Source organism: Molossus molossus, unplaced genomic scaffold, assembly GCF_014108415.1.
Source record: "Molossus molossus isolate mMolMol1 unplaced genomic scaffold, mMolMol1.p scaffold_m16_p_19, whole genome shotgun sequence".
NCBI lineage: Eukaryota > Metazoa > Chordata > Mammalia > Chiroptera > Molossidae > Molossus > Molossus molossus.
Genome location: NW_023425354.1, coordinates 17,168,918 through 17,194,031, shown reverse-complemented (window position 1 = coordinate 17,194,031; position 25,114 = coordinate 17,168,918). Strand labels below are relative to the sequence as shown.

The following is a 25,114-nucleotide window of genomic DNA, read 5'->3' as shown; positions in this document are numbered from 1 at the left end:
TATCAACAGATATATCACTTTTCTTTCTTTCTTTCTTTATTTTTTTATCCTCACCCGAGGACATTTTTCCATTTTTTGTTCAGGTAGAGTGGGAGGGAGAGAGAGGAACAGAGAGAGAGAGAAAAACATCGATGTGAAAGGAACACATCGAGTGGCTGCCACCCGCACAACCGACCAGGGCCGGGGACAAACTGCAACCGAGGTACGTGCCCTTAGCGGGAACCGAACCCGGGTCTCTCAGGACCGCAGGCTGACGCTCTAACCGCTGAGCCAAACCGGCCAGGGCGATATATCACTTTTCTTAGAAGAGAGGTATTATAGTTACTGGAGGCTTAGGAACCAAAATATTTCACCTTTTACTGTGCAGAAAGTTTAGGCACTGACCTAGCTCCTACAGTTTTAAATTAATTTGCTATGTTTTTACCATCATTCCTGCCCCTTACTTAGTCTTTGCCACTGCCTCTGAGTTTGAGCTTTTCTGGGATTCTGTTAAAAGGAAAAGCTGAGCCCTGGCTGGTTTGGCTCAGCGGTTAGAGTGTAGGCCTGCGGTCCAGAGAGACCTGGGTTCGGTCCCTGCTAAGGGCACATACCTCGGTTTCAGTTTGTCCCCAGCCCTGGTTGGTTGTGCGGGTGGCAGCCACTCGATGTGTCCATTTCACGTCGATGTTTCTCTCTCTTGCTCTTTCTCCCTCCCACTCTATCTGAACAAAAAATGGAAGAATGTCCTCGGGTGAGGGGAAAAAAACAAAAGGGAAAGCTGATACACTACCTTCTTTACTGACTATGCTTTTGCTTATGTTGCATTACAAATTTTGCATTTTGACTTTTTTCTTCTCAATATACTTTCATTTGTTTAAAATTCTAGGAATTCCTCAGATTTGCTTATGACTCTTCATAACTATTATGGGCTTTTTCTAATATTTATATAACTATTTCATAACTATTTCATAACTATTATGGGCTCTTTCATAACTATTATGGGCTTTTTCTAATATTTATATCCTGTCCTCTCAGTGGGATTTTGGAGGGGGAATATGTTAGTGTTGGGACTCATTCTGCTATCATAAACTATAAGTTGTAGTTTAATATTACTGAATATTTCAGAAGTTTTAACCACTGGATTTAACTAGTCAGTATGTTTTAGAAATAAATATATGGGGTCTCTGCCACTTGACATTTGAGTTACCTTGAACAAGTTTTTTAACCATTCATAGTATTGATGTTCTCATCTGCAAAATGAAAATAATGGGAATAATTTTATCTATTGCACGGATTTGTTCCAAGTATTATTTGAGATAATACATGTAAAGCTCTTAACACAGAATCTGGTACACAATAAGTACTCAATAAATGCTATTTGTTAGTTTGTAAATATTCAGAATAGTTATTTCAAAAATAAATCAGATAGCTTTTTCTGAAAATCTTTTCAGAGAGATTAAGTAAAGATGCTAAGCTACGGGTTCTGTGGTATCAATATTTTTGACACGTGCTTGCCACTAAATGTATTTAAGACTAAGAGTTATGTGTAACTAGTAAATCTGTCCTGTAATATTTTTTCTCCTAGGATTGATTTGAAGGTTGTAAGGTAATTGCATTGTTTATAAAATTAATTTTTATTAATATACAGGGTGGGGCAGAAGTAGGTTTACAGATGTTTGTATGGAAAATATTACAGTAATAAATAATAATACAAGAATAAACTCTTGTTTCACATATTAACAACTATAAAGCTACTTTAGCCTGACCCTGTATTGATGAAAAGATTAAAACAAGTTTTGATAGCTTTCAAAATATTAAAAAGTTTTTGCCCAGCTGGTGTGGCTCAGTGGTTCAGCACTGACCCATGCACCAAGAGGTCACAGGTTTGATTCCCAGTCAGGGTACATGCCCAGGTTGTGGGCCCAATCCCCAGTTGGGAGCATGCAGGAGGTGGCCAATTGATGTTCTCTCTCATGGATGTTTCCATCTCTCCCTCTTCCTTCCTTTCTCTCTAAAATCAATAAAGAAAACAGTAAAAAAAAAAAGTTTCTTTTCTACCCTGGCTGGATTTTCTCAGTGGTTAGAGAGTCGTCCCGCGGACCAATGAGTCACGGGTTTGACTTTGGTCAAGGGCATGTGCCCTGGTTGCGGTCCATCCCCAGCCCTGGTCAGGTCATGCGGGAGGCAACCATTCAATGTGTCTCTCTCTCATCATTGTCTCTCTCTTTCCCTCTCTGTCCTTCTCTCCACTCTATCTGATGATAAATAGAAAAAATATCCTTGGGTGAGGATAAAAAAAATTTTTTTCCCCCCAATACTAATTAAAATTTTAACATGCTAATTCAGATATATAAACTGTATCAGAGTAAAACTTAGATTAATATTTTATTTCTTATTACAGCAGAATGGCCAAAGACTATGACGGGTCTTCCCAGTACATCAGGGACAACGGCCAGTGTGGTCATCATACGGGGCATGAAGATGTATGTAGCTCACGTGGGTGACTCAGGCGTGGTTCTGGGAATTCAGGACGACCCAAAGGATGATTTTGTCAGAGCTGTGGAAGTAACACAGGATCATAAGCCAGAACTTCCAAAGGAAAGAGAACGAATTGAAGGACTTGGTGGGAGGTAATATTATGCTATTTGTCTTTCCTCTTTTAATTCTTTTCTGCTTTATTAACCACATTGCCCTAATTCTCCCTTTTAATGAAGTGATTTTCTCAGTATTATAGGTTTTTTTTAATCCTCACCTGAGGATATTTTTTCTATTTATTTTCAGACAGAATGGGAGGAGGAGAGAGAGAGAAACACCAATGTGAGAGAGACACATCAATTGGTTGTCTTCTGCGTGACCCTGACCAGGGCTGGGGACCGAACCGCAACCGAGGTACGTTCCCTTGAGTGGAATCGAACCAGCAACTCTTTGGTCCGTGGGTCGACACTACCACTGAGCCAAACCGGCCAGGGCTATATGGAGAATTTTTAATAATAGGAGAGTGCCTATTGGTTACAGTAGGATATAAAATGATATTTGTAGTGTAATCTCAACTATGCAGAGAAATAGAAATAGTGTAGAAATATACTAATCAACAACTTGCTGAATGATGATTGACTTATATATACACAGGCATACACTTTTTTAGGTAGTATAAAGTGATGTATTATAGAAGGTCTCTCAACTACTACTGTCCCATAGGCCACCCAGTTCCCCTCCACCTACAAGACCTTAGCTACCCTGTGTGCATGCTGTTTGATTTGTGCAGGACTAGGAAGTCCTGGGCTATTAAAAGATACTGATTCCTGTGCTGGCTGGTGTGGCTCAGTTGGTTGGGTGTTGTCCTGTCCACTGAAGCCTTGCCAGCTCGATTCCTGATCAGGACACAACCTCAGATTGTGGGCTCCATCTCCGGTGAGGGGAATGCAGGAAGCAGGCAACCCATCGATGTTTTACTGTCACATCGATGCTTCTTTTTCTCTCTTTAAAAATCAGTAAAAAGCCCTGGCTGGTTTGGCTCAGTGGTTGGAGCATCGGCCTGCGGACCAGAGAGTCCCGGGTTCGGTTCCCACTAGGGGCACACACCAAAAAAATAAAAAAAAATAAAAATAAAAAAATCAGTAAAAATATTTTTAAAAAAAGACTGATTCTTGAGGCATATGAAGCTCACTTGGGGGTGAAAGGCTACAGAATGGCTCCTAGATTTCTGTAAGGGTCATTGCTGAAAACAACATGATTGAAGCTGTCTCCTTGCTTATTGTTTTCTGTTCTGTATCCCACAAAGTTAAATGAGCCTGGTTTCATACTATAATTTATTTGATTCTTTGAGTATCAAGGTCAGTCTGTATGACAAGTTGCATAACACTGCTGGTAGTCATGCAGAGTGGGCTTTATAATTATAAACTGAATTCCTGTATATATTTGTTTTTTTTCTGGGCTTTCTATTTTTTATACTGTATGTTCATGTACCAGTACCTACTTTTTAAATCGAAGCGTTAGCCCTGGCCAGTTTGGCTCAATGGTTGATTGTCGGCATGCAGACTGGAGAGTTCTGGGTTCGGTTCCCTCTAGGGGTACGTACCACAAAAAAAAAACAATAAATTGAAGCTTTATTATAGTTTTTAACACTGGTAAGCCTGATCTTTTCTCATTAATCTTTAAAATATATTTTTCTTCACCATTCTTTATTTTTCTATATGAATTTTTAAATTATATTTTCTTTGATTTTTTTTTTTGTAACTTTTTTTTAGAATTTATGTTTTTTTTGTATTATCTCTTAAAATGCCATCTGGATAATTGGACAGATGCTGTTTGCTATTTGGGAGCAGGTGTCTTTTTGCATAAATTGAGCTGTTTTATTATAAGTTATTTCCTCCTTTCCTTCTATCTCACCCTAGGCAACTGGCCAGTGCTCTGTTTTTCTAGCCTTCTGTTGCTGCTAAGTCAGCTCTCTGCATATCAGGCTGATCTTTTGTATTTGCCTTTCAATCATACATGGCAAGGGTGAGGAGTATAATAAAAGCATTTCTTATACCATTGCTTCGATTTTTTTGATTCTGGATTTAAAACTTTGTTTTAGTCAGTACCATTATTTTGTCTTTTGTTTGTCAGAAACATAGAGACCATAATATTTTTTAATAGTAAGTATTAAGAGAGTTCCTAGTGTAGTTATGTGGAAAGCAATCTGGGTAGGTACTCTAATTACTTAAATATTAAGCCTTATGCCCTGGCCAGTTTGGTTCAGTGGTTAGAGTGTTGGCATGTGGTTCGGAGAGACCTGGGTTCGGTTCCTGCTAAGGGTGCGTACCTCGGTTGCAGTTTGTCCCCGGCCCTGGTTGGGTTGTGCGAGTGGCGGCCACTCAATGTGTCCCTTTTGCACCAATGTTTCTCTCTCTCTTTCTCTTCCTGTCCCTCTCACTCTACCTGAACAAAAAATGGAAGGAAGAATGTCCTCAGGCGAGGATAAAAAAAAAAATTTAAGCCTTATTTTTAGGAAAGGCAAATAATGCTTAAGGTGCTAGGAAGGTAGAATGTTGATATCTCTTCTCCTGTAACTCTTATGTCTTATAGATGTTCTGAATGATAGATTTAGTCTTTATTCTCTGATTTGCTTTTCTAAAAATTTCTTCTTATTTATTTTTTTATCTCTTTAAGGTTTCTTTTTTTTTTTTCTTTTCTGATTTGCTTTCTGAGGATCAGCATTGAAGAAAGCATTAAATAACAAAATGACTGCCTTTGATATTCTTACTCTTCTATGACCTAGAATACTATTGTTTTTAGAATTGTGAATTAAACTCAAAAGGGATAGTAAATGAGCAACTCTCTTGAATTTCTCTTCTGTGTTAACATTGACCATATTTTCTGGTTATTCTGTGCTTGCTTCATTCCTACCCTGTACTGTTCAGTATAGTAGCCACTAGCCACATATGACTGATTAAATTTAAATATAAATGAAATAGAATTAACTCCATTTCTCATTTGCACTAGCCACATTTACAGTGCTTAATAGCCACACATGGCTAGTGACTACTGTATTTGGACATTGCAGAGTAAACATTTCCATCATTGCAGGAAGTTTCATGAAACAGCTGCTCAAATGTCCTGGCCTGCTCTTATCAGATGAGCTTGTTTTCTACTTTAGGAAAAAGATTGAGGCTGTTCTTATTTTGTCATATTCATGGTTTTGGGTTGTTGTTTTTTTTTTGCTCAGAGGAAGATTGTTTTTTTCTTGTTTATAAGGTTTATGCCTTTATTTTACTTCTCTTAGAACTTTTATTTCATTTGTTATCTTTTCTCTCTCTAGTATCTTTATTCCTTTGAAGTTAGAGCAGAGATATAAAAATCATACATGGAGGATAACCAGATGAATGCTGCTGAGGTTTATAGCAGGCATTTCATAGTGACATTCAGTTGGAGGTGGTCACCATTATTTGTCTTGCCTTCAGTTTTTTGTATCTTGAAGCCAGTTTAGTTTCAGTGTTCATAAAGTTTAGGGGAACTAATAAGAGATTCATAGGTTAGGATGTTATAGTACTTGTTACTGAGAAAATAACTGACAAGAAGACTACATGTTATTGTCCTCGGTCCTGTGGAAGAAAAAAAATTTCAGATTCTAATCAAAGGATTTCTGGATGCACATGGGACATGAGTGAGAATACTTAATTAGATTATCTTGCCCTGGCCGGTTTGATTCAGCAGTTGGAGTGTCAGCTTGCGGTCCCGAGAGACCCAGGTTCGGTTCCCGCTAAGGGCACGTACCTCGGTTGCAGTTTGTCCCTGGCCATGGTTGGTCGTGCGGGTGGCAGCCACTCGATGTGTCCCTTCACATCGATGTTTCTCTCTCTCTCTCTCCCTCTCTTTCCCTCCCACTCTATCTGAACAAAAAAATGGAAAAATGTCCTCAGGTGAGGACCAAAAAAAAAAAAATTAGATTATCTTAATGTCATGTGTCTTTGACAGCCTTGGAAATGATTCATTCTGTCTTATGCATGTATCTGGCAGATGGACCCAATATTGTTTCTTGGAAATATTCTTTGCCATTCTGCATCCCAACTTTTCTAGCTTTCTAGAGGAATATTTTTCGTCTGTTGGTTTTTTTTAAATATTTAGGCAGATTATGGTTAAATTGATTTAAGGGTCTGTTTCCCATTTCAGTAATATCAGTCATAGGTTGAGAGACCCATCTTTATTGTTTTTTCTCTCCCATCTCTATTGTTTTCGATTATATATATTTTTTGCTCCAAGACTTGACCATATTTTCAGGTTTTAGGCAAACTAGAGTAATAATTACAAGGTACTAATTATAGATTTCTGTTGCTCCTATGCCAGATTTCTAGGATGATTTTTCTTATTCTGTTAACTCCTAAATCTACATTTTTACAGATCTGTTTCTAAAGTCTGATCTTACACTTCTAATTACAGAAATATCTAAATAAATAAATATTTCTATTGAAGCATTTCCTATTCCTCAAATCAAAACTATTAAAACTAGCCCTGGCTGGTTTGGCTCAGCGGTTAGAGTGTAGGTCCATAGACCAAAGAGTCAAGGGTTTGATTCCCAGTCAAGGGCATGTACCTCGGTTTCAGGTTCCATCCCTGGCCCTAGTTGGGGTCATGCGGGAGGTAACCAATTGATGTGACTCTCTCACATCGATGTTTCTCCTTTTCTCTCTTCCTCTCACTCTAACTGAAAAGTAATGGAAAAATAACCTCCAGTGAGGATTTAAAAAATACGTATTAAACTGAGTACCTTCAAACCCCTCAAAAAGTATGTAACCTTTTGTTTTTAATTTTTTTTATCACTATTTTTTTTATATATATTTTGTTTAGATAGAGTGGGAGGGAGGGAGAGAGAGAGAAACATCGACGTGAAAGGGACACATCGAGTAGTTGCCACCCGCACAACCCAACCAGGGCCAGGGACAAACTGCAGCTGAGGTACGCGCCCTTAGTGGGAACCGAACCCGGGTCTCTCGGTACTGCAGGCTGACGCTCTAACCGCTGACCCAAACCAGCCAGGGCCCCTCAATTTTTGTTTGTTATGAAGTTATCTTCCTTTTTTTTTTACATGATATCTACTCATTTTTCTTCACATAACTTCTATTCATTTTAATCTACTTTAGTAATCTTAATCTGCCCTATTTTATCTTTCCTATGTGAGCAGGAACTTTGGCTTATTTATCTTTGTATCTGAAACAGATATGTTATTGTTTTTTGATAATATAATCTGATTTTATTAGTCATTTAACACATAGAACTACCTTAGTTGTTATGTTTTAATCATTTAGAATATATGAACTCTGTTTTTTAGTGTGATGAACAAATCTGGGGTGAATCGTGTAGTTTGGAAAAGACCTCGGCTCACTCACAATGGACCTGTTAGAAGGAGCACGGTTATTGACCAGATTCCTTTTCTGGCAGTAGCAAGAGCACTTGGTAAGTACAGCTTACATTTGGTGCAATCATATTGGATGTTCTATAATATATGATGGCAAAATGAAAAAAATTCAAATTCTCATTTGCCTTGTAATGAGGATAGGAATAGGATGATAGTATATTAAATGCTTGAAAACCTATTGGAGCCCTGGCCAGTTTGGCTCAGCGGTTAGAGCGTTGGCCTGCGGTCTGGAGAGACCTGGGTTCGGTTCCTGCTGAGGGCACGTACCTCAGTTGCAGTCTGTCCCTGGCCCTGATTGGGTCGTGTGGGTGGCAGCCACTCAATGTGTCCCTTTCACGTTGATGTTTCTCTCTCTCTCTCTCCCTCCTACTCTATCTGAACAAAATATTGAAAAATGTCCTTGGGTGAGGATAAAAAAAAAAAAAGAAAGCCTATTAGAGGGGAGCCCTGGCAAGTGTTGTTCAGTGGTTAGAGCATCGGCCCATGCACCGAAGGGTCAGAGGGTTGATTCCCAGTCAAGGGCAGACTCAGTCTCTGGGAGTCATGTGCAAGAGGCAACCAATCAATGTGTCTCTCTCTCATCGATGTTTCTCTCTCTCTCCCCTTCACACTCTATCTAAAAATAAATGGAAAATATCCTCTGCCCAGCCAGTATGGCTCAGTGGTTGAGCATTGACCCATGCACCAAGAGGTCACCGATTCCTGGTCAGGGCACATGCCCAGGTTGTGGGCCCAATCCCCAGTGGGGGGCATGCAGGAGGCGGCTAGTTGATGTTCTCTGTCATCGGTGTTTCTGTCTCTCTCTCCCTCTCCCTTCCTTTCTCTCTAAAGATCGATAAAGAGAAAAATATATATATATATATATATCCTCGGGTGAGGATTTAAAAAAAAGAAAGAAAATAGAGGGTATTTGCCTGGCCTGTGTGGCTCGGTGGGTTGAGCATCATCCCATGGACTGAGAGGTCCCAGTTTGATTCTTGGTTAGGGCACATGCCCAGGTTGTGGGCTTGATCTCCAATAGGGGGCATGCAGGAGGCAGCCGATGGATGTTTGTCTCTCTCTAAAAAAAAAAAAAACATGTTAAAAAAAAAAGAATAGAGAGTTTTTAAAATGGGGAACAACTCATTGGACTGAGGCAAGATCTTACTTTAGGTTCAAAAGTAAGGTGATTCTTCAATTTTAAAAAAGTAGATGCCAAATTATTTTGTATATATGAAGTGTATGTACCCAACATTTCAAGTAGGCCTTGAAACTCTTAAGTGACTGTATAGAGGAAGAAAATGAACAGGTGAATTTACTGGCAGAAAGAACAGGAAAATCAACTTGTTTTTCTGTTTGAGACACTCCTACTCAGCTCAGAGATTTCCTCTAGAGTAATTCAGACAAGAAGTAATTCAGCCCCACTTACATACCTTCAGTAATCTTTACTTATTGTTTCAAAGTATAAACAAAATCTTGCATTATTGGACAACTTTAATTGTGAGTTATAATCTGCTTTTGTAACTCAGACATTGGCTCTAGTTTTATGTGCTGAAACAAAAACGGGGCTGTGTACTTATTTTGACTTTTGCATAATGACATTCGTTTACCTATTCAGAATTGGCTAGCATGTTTCCCTGATCTTTGCTCTTAGGTGAATTTTAGACTCTTTATTATTCTTGTCATTTTCCTCTGGATGTTGCCTTCAATAAATGTGTTCCGGAATTGAAGACACTCTTCAAGATGTGGTAATTATAATTACTTTTAGTAATTATACCACAGTTGTTGGCTTCTAAGCTCAAATCTGTAGTTTTTTTGTTTTGTTTTTAAATAAACTGCTACCAGGTCAAGTTTCTCTGTTATACCCTGTTGATTTTTATTGGGATGGTGTGAGGGTAGAGAGATAGAGACTGAATAATAGCAGCATTCGATGAGATTTCTACAGAATGTATTATTTAGTGCAAAAGGTATTGCTTACTAGATTGGTGTGTATTTGGAGAGAGAGAAATATTGATTGATGTAATGCTATAATTTTTTCCTTTGTTTGTTTCAAAATTTGTTAGCTCCCTGGAGAAAGAAATAGAATATGTATTTCTCAATTCTGTATATTACATAAATTTTAAAAAGTATTTAGGCAGCCCTGGCTGGTTTGGCTCAGTGGTTAGAGTGTCGGCCTGTGGACTAGAGAGTCCCAAGTTAGATCCCACTAAGGGCACGTACCTCGGTTGCGTTTCGTCCCCAGCCCTGGTTGGGGTCGTGTAGGTAGGTGGCAACCAATCTATGTGTCTCTCACATCGATGCTTCTCTCTCTCTTCCTCCTTCCCTCCCTCCCACTCTATCTGAAGGTAAATGCAAAAATGTCCTCGGGTAAGGATGAAAAAAAAAGTACTTAGGCAGCAGGATATTAGAATTGTTTTATTTTATTTTATTTTTTTTTATCCTCACCCGAGGATATTTTCCATTTTTTGTACAGATAGAGTGGGAGGGAGAGAGAGGAAGGAGAGAGAGAGAGAAACATCGACGTGAAGGGACACATCGAGTGGCTGCCACCCGCACGACCAACCAGGGCCGGGGACAAACTGCAACCGAAGTACGCGCCCTTAGCGGGAACCGAACCCGGGTCTCTCCGGACCGCAGGCCGACGCTCTAACCGCTGAGCCAAACAGGCCAGGGCTAGAATTGTTTTAAATTGTCTTCCCACAGAGTGCTTTTAGTTGCACAGTAGAGAGTAATCAGGCAACACCTTGACTGGATAATCAAAATACCATCACTAATGAGGAATAGTTGGACATTGTGTGCCTCCAGATGTGTGATATGCTGAGAAAGACACAATAGCCCCTATGTAATACTCTGGCTGGTTGGCCTGCGGTCCAGAGACCCAGGTTTGTTTCCTGCTAGGGGCACATACCTCGGCTGCAGTTTTTCCCTGGCCCTGGTTGGTTGTGCGGGTGGCAACCACTCGATTTGTCCCTTTCATGTCAATGTTTCTCTCTCTCTCTCCCACTCTATCTGAACAAAAAATGGAAAAATGTCCTCTGGTGCGTGAAAAAAAAAAAAAAAACTCTGACCAAGAATGCATAACTCATTCCAGATTAAAAGAGGCTGAAGAGCCCTGGCTGGTTTGGCTCATATAACAAAAAGTGATTATATATGTAGATAGAAAATAAAGTAAATGGGTTAAGATGTCAAAGGTGAATCTGGTTAAAGAGTAAAAGAGCATATAGGTATTCTTTGTCCCACTTATATTTTCGTAACAGTACATTTGAAGTGATCTCCAAATAAAATGTTATTGAAAATAGACTGACAGTAATAATATAAAATTTAATAGGAATAAATATAGAGGACTAAAGTTAAGAGCATTATTTGGGAGACATCTGTTTTCATAGCAGCATTTCACATGAAAAAGAACTAGAGATTTTTTTTTTTGGTGATTACTCATGCATTACCAATAATCCAACAATGTTAAGTATAATTTAGTCATAAAAAATAATGCAGTGATACAGTAGAATATTCAGAATAAGGAAATGGTTATGCCACTATACTCTCTACTTTATCCAGAGGAAGTTGGCCATGTTGGAGATGTTTCGAACATCATACTATAATAGAAAAAAAACTACCAAATTGAGTGGGCTTTTTTTTTTTTTTTTTAATAATGTGTCAGGTACTGTAGAAGCACTTTATATGTTCTTTCATTTCTACACTTTATAAAATGGCAGGATGGTAGGACTGGTGTAGTTCATCAGTCAAGAAACTGCTTAGCAGTTGTAGTCATAAGAACACATTGTTGGCACTTCGAATGCACCTTTGTCCAACTTAAGAGTATAAACTCGCCCACTGTATAATGCTGCCATTCTAAACTTACACAGCATAATTTGACAAGGTATAGCCTGGAGTAGAAATACTGAGGACACTTATAGCTGGCTTAATATCTGTGAAGTTCTCTCATCTAGAAGAAGAATTAGCCTGATTTTTTAAGAAGTAGCTGTAGAGAGCTATAAAAAAGAAAAGCAAATTTTAGTTTAGTAAAACAAAAATTATGGTAGTTGATAAAATATAAATAACATTATTTTGTGAACTGTAGTGAGGCCTTCCTTGATAAGAAGTGTTCAAGTGGCTAAATGGCTACCCATTGTGGCTAGCATAGATTTCTACATTGGGTAGGAATCTAGAGAATATCAGACTTTGAGGGTCTTATCGTTCTCAGAGTCTGTGGTAATGTTAAAATTGCTGATCTTTGGATTAGCTTTTCTTCATAATCAAAATATCTTTTTTTTTCAACTTGCTTTTTTCATTATGCATTGTTTTTGAGATTTATCCCTGTTTATAAATGCAGTTCTAGTTCAAATCAATTGTTGTACGTTCAGTTGCAATATGAAACTGGTTTCTTCCACTGCCCTGATTGGTTGACATTTAGGTTATATCCATGCATTTGCTGTTATGAAAAATGCTGCAATAAACATCTTGCATACATGTATAAGATGTCTTTAAGGGACACATACAATATAATAATATTTCTACAGTAAACAGGGAAGGCTACTTGAAGCAGGAGGTAACTAACTGACTTAAAGGCTCTTGCCACCTGGGTCCCACCCTGGTGACCCAAGGTTACACTCCACTCATCCATGACATACCACTTAGAAAGCTCAGTAATTTATAGATATATATCTCGTCAGCATTATTAGATATTGTTGAGTTTCTCCCCAAAGTGATTATGTCAGGTTATTAAAATCCCACTATATTATCTATTGCTATCTAACAGAATACTCCCAAATTTGCTGTTTAAAATATTTATTATCTCACATGGTTTCTATGGCTCAGGCACCTGGGAGTCGCTTAGCTAGGTGGTTCTGGCTCAGGGTCTCTCACATGATTGCAACCAAGATGTCAGCTATGGCTGTGATCATCTGAAAGCTTGAATGGTGTTGAACATTTACTTCTAGGATGTCTTACTTATGTAGATCTTGGCAGGAGGCTTTGGTTCCTTGCCCTGTGGGCCTCTCGGTGGGGCTGTTTGATGATGTGTCTCCATGACATGGCAGCTGGCTTCCCCAGAATGAGTGATCCAGAGAGGGGGGGGGGGGGGGAGGGAGATCAGCTACAATATTTTTTTGTGTGTATTTATTTTTATTTTATTTTTTTAATTAATTTATTTTTGTTACAGATGTTTCTCCTTTTTCCCCCATTGACAGCCTCCTCCTGATCGCCCCCTGCCCCGTCCCCAGCATTGTTGTCTATGTACATTGGTTATGCATATAAGTTCTGTGGTTTATCTCTCCCCCCTACCACCTCTTCTGAGGTTTCTCAGTCTGTACTCTTCTTCCATGTCTCTGGGTCTATTTTATTCATCAGTTTGTTTTGTTCATTATATTCCACAAGTAAGTGGAAATCATGTGATATCTATCTTTTTCTGATTGGCTTGTTTTGCTTAGGATAATACTCTCCAGGTCCTTCCATGTCATGTCAAAGGATAAGAGATCTTTCTTTCTTACAGCTGCATAATATTCCATTGTGTATATGTACCACAGCTTTTTAATCCACTCTTCTATTGATGGGCTCTTGGGCTGTTTCCAGATCTTGGCGGTTGTAAATAGTGCTGCTATGAACATAGGGGTACATGTATTCTTTCTGATTGGTGTTTCAGGCTTCTTAGGATATATTCCTAGAAGTGGGATCACTGGATCAAATGGCAGTTCAATTTTTAAATTTTTGAGGTAACACCATAGTGTTTTCCATAGTGGCTGCACCAGTCTGCATTCCCATCAGCAGTGTACTAGAGTCCCCTTTTCTCCACACCCTTGCCAGCACTTGTTGTTTGAGGATTTGTTAATGGCAGCCATTCTGACAGATGTGAGGTGATACCCTGTTGTTTTAGCAACAATGTTTTTGATCTAGTGTTTTAGTGAAATATCACCTCCTCCATATTTTATTTGATAGCACTGTGTCACTAAGTCTAGCCTGTCCTTGAGTGGAGGGGAGGGAATTAAGGTCTCCCTTTATTAAAAAAAAAAAAAGAGTATCAAAGAATTTGTACACATTTTTTTTATTTTTTCTCTTTATTGATTTTAGAGAGAGAGAAAGGAGAAAGAATTAGAAACAGCCCTGGCGGGTTTGGCTCAGTGATTGGAGCGTCAGCCCGTGGACCAGAGAGGCCCGGGTTTGGTTCCCACTAGGGGCACGTGCCTCAGTTGTGGTTTGTCTTCGGCCCTGGTTAGGTCGTGTGGATGGCAACCGCTCAATGTGTCCCTTTCACGTCGATGTCTCTCTCTCTCTCTCTCTCTCAATTCCTCTCTTTCCCTCCCACTCTATCTGAACAAAAAATGAAAAAATGTCCTCGGGTGAGGATAAAAATAAATAAATAAAATAAAATGACATTCAGGTGAGCATGTCCTGAAAGCTAAGTAATAAAGTTTCAAGAAGATATATATATTTTTTAATCCTCTCCTGAGGACATTTTTCCATTTTTTGTTCAGATAGAGTAGGAGGGAGAGAGAGGAAGAGAGAGAGAGAGAAACATCGATGTGAAAGGGACACATCGAGTGGCTGCCACCCGCACGACCAACCAGGGTGGGGGACAAACTGCAACCGAGGTACATACCCTTAGCGGGAACCGAACCCGGGTCTCTCGGGACCGCAGGCCGACACTCTAACCGCTGAGCCAAACCGGCCAGGGCGAAGATATGTTTTTATATGTCAATGTTACCTCAATTTAAAGAGAAAAAAAAAAGGTATTTCAGATACTGTTGATTAAGCTAAGGGGAAACTGAGAAGTGACCATTGGGTTTAGTAGCAATGTGGAGGTCATTGGTGATTTTAATAAACTATCTTTTATTAGGATAGTGAGGCTCCAGTCATTATTTGAATTGGTTCAAGAAAGAGCAAGAGGAAAAGTTGATATAGCAAGTTTAGACACTCTTCCTAGTTTTATTATAAAGGAAAGGAGAGAAATGAGGTTTTAGCTGGAGCAGAGAGGATTTGCTGTTGCTATTTTATTTCATTTTGTTAATCCTTACCCAAGGATATATTTCTGTTGATTTTTATTTAACTTTTTTTTTTAAATTGCTTTTAGAGAGAGAGAGGGAGGGAGAGGGGGAGAGAGAGATGGAAACATTGATGAGAAAGAACATCAATTGGCCGCCTCCTGCATACCCCCCACAGGGGATTGGGCCCACAACTTGCGCATGTGCCCTGATCGGGAATCAAACTGGCAACCTCTTGGTGCGTGGGTTGACACTCAACCACTGAGCCACACTGGCCAGGCTCCATTGATTTTTAGAGAGAGTGAAAGGGAGTGAGGGAGGTGGGGAGAAAAAGAGAGAGAGAAAGAGAAACATCAGTGTGAGAGAGACACATTGATTAGTTGCCATCCACATGCACCCAGACAGGGGATCTAACCTGCAACCCTTCATGCACAGGCCGACCTTCTAACCACTGAGCCACACTGGCCAGGGCTTGCTGCTGTTATTTTTAAATGGGAAGGGATAATAGCAGTTGATAGGAAAGGTTCACTAGAACAGTGAAAACTCCACATAGGAGGTAAAGGGTAATTGCCACAGTAATGTCTTACAACATTTTAACTTAAGTTTGTAAACAAATACATGGACATGAATGAATCTTGATATAAAAAGACTTGTGTAGCCTGGCTATTGTAGCTCAGTGGTTGAGCATCCACCCATATACCAAGAGGTTGCTGGTTCAAATCGCAGTCAGGCACATGTCCAGGTTGTGGGCCAAGTCCCCAATGGGGGGCATGCATGTAGGAGGGAGCTAGTTGATGTTCTCTCTCATCGATGTTTCTATCTCTCTCTCTCCCTTCCTCTCTCTCTAAAAAAAAATCAATAGCCCTGGCCGGTTTGGCTCAGCGGTTAGAGCGTCGGCCTGCGGTCCTGAGAGACCCGGGTTCGGTTCCCGCTAAGGGCTCATACCTTGGTTGCAGTTTGTCCCCGGCCCTGGTCGGTTGTGCGGGTGGCAGCCACTCAATGTGTCCCTTTCACATCGATGTTTCTCTCTCTCTCTCTGTTCCTCTCTCTCCCTCCCACTCTACCTGAGCAAAAAATGGAAAAATGTCCTCGGGTGAGGATTAAAAAAAAAAAAAAAAATCAATAAAGAAATACGCCCTGGCCGGTTTGGCTCAGCGGTTGGAGCCTCGGCCTGCGGTACAGAGAGACCCGGGTTCGGTTCCCGCTAAGGGCACGTACCTCAGTTGCAGTTTGTCCCGGCCCTGGTTGGTCATGCAGGTGGCAGCCACTCGATGTGTCCCTTTCACGTCAATGTTTCTCTCTCTCTCTCTTCCTCTCTCTTCTTCCCACTCTATCTGAACAAAAAATGGAAAAGTGTCCTCGGGTGAGGATAAAAAAACAAAAAAAAAGAAATAAAAAAAAGAAGTAAAAGACTTGAGTGGGACAGATGAAATTGTTTTAATTATGAAAAAGCCTTGTTTTTTTCTCATTATTTTACTTGCTGCCACATTTTCTCCTAAAAAATAATAATACCTTTCATATTTGAATATTTAAGCTAAAACATTTGTCACATTACTTTTTCAGTTCTTATTCTGGCACTAGGGGAAATTTAAAAAAAAAGAAATACAGTTCTAGTTTTTCTTTTTAAGTTTAACTTGTTGCATGATAATACTTATTGACCCATAGTAAATTAAACGGTAGTGTTTAGCACCATTATTATGAATTATGGTCATTATTTTTGTGAAAGAAAGAAGTTTTCATATAAAAATGGGTACCATTTAAGCACTGATTATGAACATAATTACTTGAATACAAATGTAGCAAAGGTGCCTTCTAGTGGCTACCTGATGGAATTGCACATGAGTCTTGCAAATCATTTATTTATTTTTTATCCTCACCCGAGGATATTTTTGCATTTATCCTCAGATGGAGCAGGAGGGAGAGGGGGAGAAAGAGAGGGAGAGAAACATCTTTGTGAGAGAGACACATCAACTGGTTGCCACCTATACAACCCCAACCGTGGCGGGGACGAACTGCAACTGAGGTGCGTGCCCCTAGCGGGAACCGAACCTGGGCTTCTCTAGTCCATGGGCTGATGCTCTAACCGCTGGGCCAAACCAGCCAGGGCACAATTATTTATGCTTAAAAAAAATTTTTTTTTTAAATTCACTGATTTAAGGGAGAGAGAGAGAGAAACATCAATTTGCTGTTCCACTTATTTATGCATTCATTGGTTTATTCTTGTGTGCACACTGACCGGTGATTGAACCTACAACCTTAACCTGTTGGGGTGATGCTCTAACCAAGTGACCAACCCAGCTAAGGCACAAGTCATTTACGCTTTGAAAAGATGTTTGTTTGTGTAATTGTTGATACTATTAGAGATGTCCCCCAGATATTTATTGAGTGCAATATGTGCTGAGTACATAGTCTTTGCCCTCATGGAAGCTCACATTTAGAGTAGGGTAGAGGCATTCATCAAACGATCACAAAAAGAACTTAAAATTACAACTCTTAAGTACTTGTATATGTGCTAAAGAAAACTTAAAAGGGGGTGTTTTACCTAGCTGGAGAGGCCAGAAGAGTTCTGAAGAATTACTAGAAGTTAAGAGAGGAAGAAAGTGTGTTCCAAGCATAGGAACTGCATTTGTGAACAGCTCTGTGATAGTAGGTAGCATGGTGAATATAAGTGACTCTAATGAAGGCCAGTGTAGCTGAAACAGAGATATGGGAATAAGAAGCATGGATAAGCCCTGGCCAGTTTGGCTCAGCGGTTAGAGCGTCGGCCTGCGGTCTGGAGAGACCCGGGTTCGGTTCCCGCTAAGGGCACGTACTTCGATTGCAGTTTGTCCCCGGCCCTGGTTGGTCGTGCGGGTGGCAGCCACTCGATGTGTGTCCCTTCACGTCGATGTTTCTCTCTCTCTCTCTCTCCTTCCTCTCTCTCCCTCCCACTCTATCTCTCCACTCTATCTGTACAAAAAAATGGAAAAATATCCTCGGATGAGGATTAAAAAAAAAGAAGCATGGATAAAATGAGAAAATATTGCATTTCTGTCATCTGTGGATATCTTAAGAACAAGAGTAAACTATTACACAGTTGGAGTGGGAAATATGTAACTAGATTAGTGGGGTTTTTATGTTTTAATTTTAGCAAAATACACAACATAAAATGTACTGTCTTAACCATTTTGAGTGTGCAGTTTAGTGGTATTAAGTACATTTACATTGTTGTGCAATCATTACTCAATTCATCTTAAATTTGTGGTTTTTTTAAAGAGATGGTTTTGGTTGCAGTTTTGAGAATGGACTAGGTGAGGCAACAGTTGCTGGAAAGTTATTTATGGGAAGCTAACCACAGAGGGGGTGAGGTGCTAAAATTCACTAGGGGTAAGGACCACTGGGTCTCCTGTGCACTGGCTGGCTGCCATATCACAGGAGTAAGCAGAGAACATACTGAAGTCAGAAGAAAGGCCTCTTTCTCCTCTGTTGTTCCTCCAGTGTGCCTACTGTGGAAAAAAGGGAAATGACCATTGAGCAAGCAACCAACAATATCTGCCACAGTACCCAAAGCCCCTCCCTTAAGTATATAGAGGAATGAGATTCTGATCCTATTTTGGTGTAAACACTTTTAGTTCAAGGCCCAATTTTGATCCTTCCTCAATTGATCTCAGGTAAAATCATATAGATCCTCTGAGCTACTAAGATAAGGAAACTGACTATGTCTTATGTTCCCAAATCTGGTTCTAGACACAAATCAATTCTAGGGATTTTTACTGGCAAATTTAAAGCAACTTGAGCCTGGAAACAAAAATAACAGGAATAAGTTATCACATATTGAGGAAATTAAAAAATCCATACTGATACTAAAAAGATTATAAATAAGTAGGAGGAGGAATGGAAAGCTCTTCTTTAGAAGAGGCAACTAGCCCTGGCCAGTTTTTTCAGTGGTTAGAGCATTGGCCCAGGGACCAGAGAGTCCCGGGATTGGTTCCCACTAAGGGCACATACCTTGGTTGCAGTTTGTCCTCGGCCACTGTTGGGGTCATGTGGGTGGCAACTAGTCCATGTGTCTCTCTCACATTGATGTTTCCCTCCTCCCTCTCTCCCTCCTGCTCTATCTGAAGATAAATGCAAAAATGTCCTCGGGTGAAGATTTTTTTAAAAAGAGCCCTGGCGGTTTTTGCTTAGCAGTTAGAGCGTCAGCTGGTGGACCAGAAAGGCCCGGGTTCGGTTTCTGCTAAGGGCACATACCTCGGTTGCAGTTTGTCCCTGGCCCCGGTTGGGGTTGTGTGGGTGGCAACCACTCGATATGTCTCTCTCACATCGATGTTTCTCTCTAATCCTCCCTCTCTCCCTCTCACTCTTTCTGAAGATAAATGCAAAAATGTCCTCAGGTAAGGATGAAAAGAAAAGACAGCTATTGTCCGCTGGTGTGGTTTAGTGGTTGAGTGTCAGCCCATGCACCAAGAGGTCACCAGTTTGATTCCTGGTTAGGGCACATGCCCAGGTTGTGGACCCAATCTCCAGTGGGGGGCATGCAGGAGGCAGCCAGTCGATGTTCTCTCTCTCTCTCTCTCTCTCTCCCCCCTTCTCACTTCTTCTCTCTCTCTAAAAATCAATAAAGAGGGGGAAAAAAAAAAGACAACTAATGCCTGGCCGGTGTGGCTCAGTGGATTGAGCGTTTTCCCATGGAGTGAGAGGTCCTGGTTTGATATCTTGTCAGGCGCGTGCCCTGGTTGAGTGCTCGTTCCCCAGTAGGGGGCATGCAGGAAGCAGTCGATAGTTGTATCTCTCCCTTTCTCTCTCTCTAAAATATCAATGAAAACATTTAAAAAAAGAGAGACAACTAATAAATGTAGTTAGAGTGTTCTAATTCTATTATCAGTTTATAGCCATCACAGTAACAATTGATTTATGCATGAATCATTAAATGGATGCTAAAATATGACCTGTTTTGGTGGAAAACAGGATACTTTACACAGTCTCAAACTGGCACCACAGATTACTCACCAGTTATAAAAATAAAAGCTCACCTTTACAGTGCTGGTAGACAGCACTTTTACCAAATGATCAAGCTTGGCATTGCCAATAATGGGACAGACTTTGTGCCTCATAATATAACAAACTGAGGCGGATACCACTTCAGCAATGTAGTGTGCTGGCCAAGACAAGCTTTACCCTGAACACAAACTCTATATCTAGCATGAGAACAGGACGAAACAGACAAATCCAAATTAAGGATCATTCTGCAGAACAACTGACCTGGACTCCACAATTGTCAATGTCACGAATGACAAAAACAAACCAAAGAACCTAGAGAATTTTTCTAGATTAAAAACAACTAAAAAATATGACAACTAAATGCAATTAATAATCTTAGATAATTAAAAAAGCATTATTGGGACAAGTAGGGAAATTTGAACAGGGATTTTATGTTATACAATACTGGATCAATATGAAATTTCCTGAGTGTGGTTATATGGAACTTTCAGTAACTGGAACTTATTTTGTAAGTATTGGTGTAGGTACATTCTTGGTCTAGGGCAGTGGTTCTCAACCTGTGGGTCATGACCCCTTTGGGCGTCGAACGACCCTTTCACAGTGGTCGCCTAAGACATAATAGTAGCAAAATTACAGTTAGGAAGTAGTAACGAAAATAATTTTATGGTTGGGGGTCACCACAACATGAGGAACTGTATTAAAGAGTCATGGCATTAGGAAGGTTGAGAACCACTGGTCTTGGGGCTAACCTTCTCCCAAGGAGGTTTTCAGATAGCCTCTAGGACTCTTTATTTGTAGTATAAGTTCTCCTATCTTCACAATTACCTTGTTTAATCTTGGCTCTTTGCTTTTCTCTGTACAGTTCAGAATGAGCTTATCAAATTCTACACAAATTCTTTTGGGCTCTGGCCACTGTGGCTCAGTTGGTCGGGTATCCTGAGCACCAAAAGGTTGCCAGTTTGATTTCTGATAAGGGCACATGCCCAGGTTGTGGGTTCGATCCCTGGTAAGGGGCATGCAGGAGGCAGCCCATTCATGTTTCACTGTCATGTGGATGTTTCTCTAACTCTCTCCCCCCTCCCTTCTTCTCTCTCTAAAAATCGGTTTTTAAAAATCCTGTTGGGCCCTGGCCGGTTTGCTCAGCGGTTAGAACATTGGCCTGCGGGTTCGATCCCGGTCAAGGACATGTACCTTGGTTGTGGGGTTGTGGTTCAATCCCTGGCTCTGGTCGGGTAGTGCGGGAGGCAACCAGTCAGTGTGGCTCTATCACATCGATGTTTCTGTCTCTCTCCCTCCCTCCCTCCTTCCTTCCTTCCCTCTCTATCTCATAATAAGTAGAAAAATATCCTCAGGTGAAGAATAAAAAATAAAAATCCTTTTGGGATTCTGGTTTGAATTACATTGACTTTGTAGGTTATTTTTAGAAGAATTAACATATTTATAATATTATCTTCCTATCTATGAATATAGTTTATTCCTCCATCTCCAAAAAGAATCTGATTGTAGAATCTTATCCATAAATCCTCACCTAAGGGCATTTTTGCATTTATCCTGAGATAGAGCGGGAGGGAAAGAGGGAAGAGAGAGAGAGAAACATCGACGTGAGAGAGACATATTGACTGGTCACTACATACACGACCCCAACTGGGACCAGGGACAAACTGAAATCGAGGTACATGCCCCTAGCAGGAACTGAACCCAGGCATCTCTGGTCTGCAGGCTGACGCTCTAACCGCTAAGTCAAACTGAACAGGGCCTTACTTTTTTTTTTTTTTTTTTTTAATATTTTTTTTTCTTTATCGATTTGAGAGAGAGAGGAAGTGAAAGGGGGAGAGAGATAGAAACATCTATGAGAGAACATCGATTGGCTGCCTCCTGCACGCCCCCCACTAGGGATTGGGCCCACAACCTGGACATGTGTCCTGATCGGGAATCGAACTGGTGACCTTTACATTTGGTTTAAATGGAATTGTTTAAAAATTTTTATTTCTTGCTATTGTGTAGAAATACAGTTGACTTTTATATATTGGGTTTGTATCTAACAGCCTTGCTAAATGTATCTATTCTGATAATTTAATTTCTTTTTGCTTTTCCATGTAGAAATGAAATTATCTGCAAATAATGATTGTTTCATTTTCTTCTTCCTGATTTATATATGATTTATTTTTATTTTATTTTATTTTATTTTTTATCCTCATCTGAGGACATTTTTCCATTTCTTTTGGTCAGATAGAGTGGGAAGGAGAGAGAAAGAGAGAGAGAAACATTGACGTGAAAGGGACACATCAAGTGGCTGCCACCCGCACGACCAACCAGGGCCGGGGACAAACTGCAACCGAGGTACATGCCCTTAGCGGGAACCAAACCCGGGTCTCTCCGGACCGCAGGCCAACTCTCTAACCGCTGAGCCAAACCGGCCAGGGCTATATATGATTTATTTTTATTATCTTTGCTAGAAAGGACTTCCAATATAATATTGGAAGAGAAGTGGTGGTAGAAGGCACTTTTACCAGGTTAAGGGAGTTACCTTAACTCTCTAATTTGCTAAGAAGTTTTTAAATATTATGTTTTTTTTCATCCTCACCTGAGGACATTTTTTGTACAGATAGAGTGGGAGGGAGAGAGAGGAAGAGAGAGAGAGAGAGAGAGAGAGAGTGAGAAACATCGATGTGAAAGGGACACATCGAGTGGCTGCCACCCGCACGACCAACCAGGGCCGGGGACAAACTGCAACTGAGGTACATGCCCTTAACGGGAACAGAACCCGCGTCTCTCCGGACCGCAGGCCGACGCTTTAACCGCTGAGCCAAACCGGCCAGGGCAGTTTTTAAATATTATGAATGGATTTTGAATGTTATCAAATATTTTTCTGCACCTATTGAGATGAACATGCAGACTTTCTTCTTTAATCTGTTAATGTGATACTACTAGTTTGGAAATAATACTTCTTGCTTCTTCCGTTTCCTGCCTGCAGGTGATTTGTGGAGCTATGATTTCTTCAGTGGTGAATTTGTAGTGTCACCTGAACCAGACACAAGTGTTCATACTCTTGATCCCCAGAAGCACAAGTATATTATCTTGGGGAGTGATGGACTTTGGAATATGATTCCACCTCAAGATGCCATCTCAATGTGCCAGGACCAAGAGGAGAAAAAATACATGATGGTGAGAAGTGACTCCATAATTTGATATTATTGTGTACACATTGTTCTGGTGCTTTTGTTCACCTTACGTAGATTTTTTTCATTTGCCTGGCCCTTGAAGTAAGTAAAACATAGCTTTTGCAGCTCGTTAGTGGAACAAGACAGGAAATAAATAAAACTAAATAACAAAACACATAACCACTATCTTCATTATGAATAGCCCTCGACTTACTGGCCTTTGAAACCTCACCAATTCTTTTTTTTTTTTTTTTTCTTTTCTTTATTGATATATTAGAGAGACAGAGGAAGGGAGAGGGAGAGAGAGATGGAAACATCAATGAGAGAGAACATCAACTGGCTGCCTCTTGCATGCCCCCCACTGGGTATCAGGCCCACAACCTGGGCGTGTGCCCTGACTGGGATTCAAACCGGCGACCTTTTAGTGCATGGGTCGATGCTCAACCACTGAGCCACACTGGCCAAGCTTTTTTTTTTGTTTCATATATTTTTATAGATTTTAGAGAGAGAGAGAAACATCTATCAGCTGCATCCTGTATACCCTCTACTGGGGATTGAGTCCCACATGTGCCCTTACCAGGAATTGAACCAGCATCCTCTTGGTGTGTGGGATGATACTTAATCAGCTGAGCTCTTGTTTTTTTGTTGTTGTTAATCCTCACCCGAGGATACTTTCCAATGATTTTGAGATAGAGTGGAAGGGAGGGAGGGAGAGAGAGAGAAAAACCATCAACGTCAAAGAGACACAATGATTGGTTGCCTTCTGTACAACCCCGACTGGGGCCAGGGATCCAACCTGCAACCAGGCATGTGCACTTGATGGGGAATCTAACCTGCGACCCTTTGGTCCTCTGGCCGATGCTCTAACCCCTGAGCTAAATTGGCCAGGGCAAGAGATGTTGTAGTCTTAAGAGAAAGATTGACAGTTAAGAGAAGAAGGGGATGTTGATTGAATGCAAGTCCAGAGCACATGGAAATGACTGAAATCAATGGCTCAAGGGTATAGGCTAGTCTTAGAAAAGATGATCTTGCCCTGGCTGGTTTGGCTCAGGGGTTAGAGCGTCGGCCCACAGACCAGGTTTGATTCCAGTCCAGAGCATGTACCTTGGTTGTGATGCAGTCCCCAGCCCTGGTCAGGTCCTGCGGGAGGCAACCAGTCAATGGTCTTTCTCATATCGATGTTTCTCTCCCTTCCTTCCTCCCCTCCCTCCTACTCTGTATGATGATAAATAGAAAAATATCCTCAGGTGCGGATTAAAACAAAAAGAAAAGATGATCTTTCTCTAATGTGGGAGGAATGATAAAACTATTTTGGGGGATGAAAAGGAGGCAAAATAAAAGAACTTGTATTAAATTGCCTCCATTCATTTACTCAGCTAACATTAGGTACTAAGTATAGAGAATGCAAGGTAAATAGAATATGGCCCTTACTCAGCATTTGCCACATTATTTCAAATAGGATATGTAAATAGCTATCAATACCATTTGATTATGAGTTGATTAAAGATAAGAGTTGTGTCTTGATTCATTTTTACAAACTTGAGGCTAGCGTGTTCCATTTGGTCATTGATACCAGTTGTAAAAGGAAGATTCAAGTAAAGACTTGCCCTGGCTGGTTTGGCTCAGCTATTAGAGCATCGGCCTGCGATCCAGAGAGTCCCAGGTTCAGTTCCCACTAAGGGCACATACCTCGGTTGCAGTTTGTCTCCAGCTCCAGTTGAAGTTGTGTGGGTGGCAGCCTGACAATGTGTGTCTCTCACGTTGATGTTTTATCTCTCTCTCTTCCTCCCTCTCCCCCTCTCGCTCTATCTGAAGATGAATGCAAAAATGTCCTCGGGTGAGAATTAAAAATATATATATATAAAAATAAATAAAATAAAGACGTTTTTCTTTTGGATTTAGAATTCTTTTTTTTTTTTTAAATATGTTTTTATTGGTCTTTTTTAGAGATAGAGGAAGGGAGAGAAAAATAGAAACATCGATTTGAGAGAGAAACATCAATTGGCTGCCTCCTGCACATCCCCCACTGGGGATCGAACCCAAAACCTAGGCATGTGCCCTGACCGGAAATTGAACCAGGACCTCTTAGTCCTTGTGATGATGCTCAATCCACTGAGCCACCCTGGCCGGGCAGGATTTAGAAT

General features: G+C 40.5%; 1 protein-coding gene across 1 annotated transcript in view; it reads left to right on the top strand.

The window, feature by feature from the left end:
* Nucleotides 1–2,356: 2,356 nt before the first annotated feature.
* PPM1D (protein phosphatase, Mg2+/Mn2+ dependent 1D) overlaps nt 2,357–25,114 on the top strand; it is a 33,915-nt gene continuing 11,157 nt past the window's right edge. Inside the window, exons 1-3 of the mRNA XM_036268912.1 lie at nt 2,357–2,609; nt 7,787–7,911; nt 22,784–22,974. Coding sequence (XP_036124805.1) covers nt 2,398–2,609; nt 7,787–7,911; nt 22,784–22,974 — 528 coding nt within the window. The 5' untranslated portion in view covers nt 2,357–2,397. The remainder of the gene's footprint in view (nt 2,610–7,786; nt 7,912–22,783; nt 22,975–25,114) is intronic.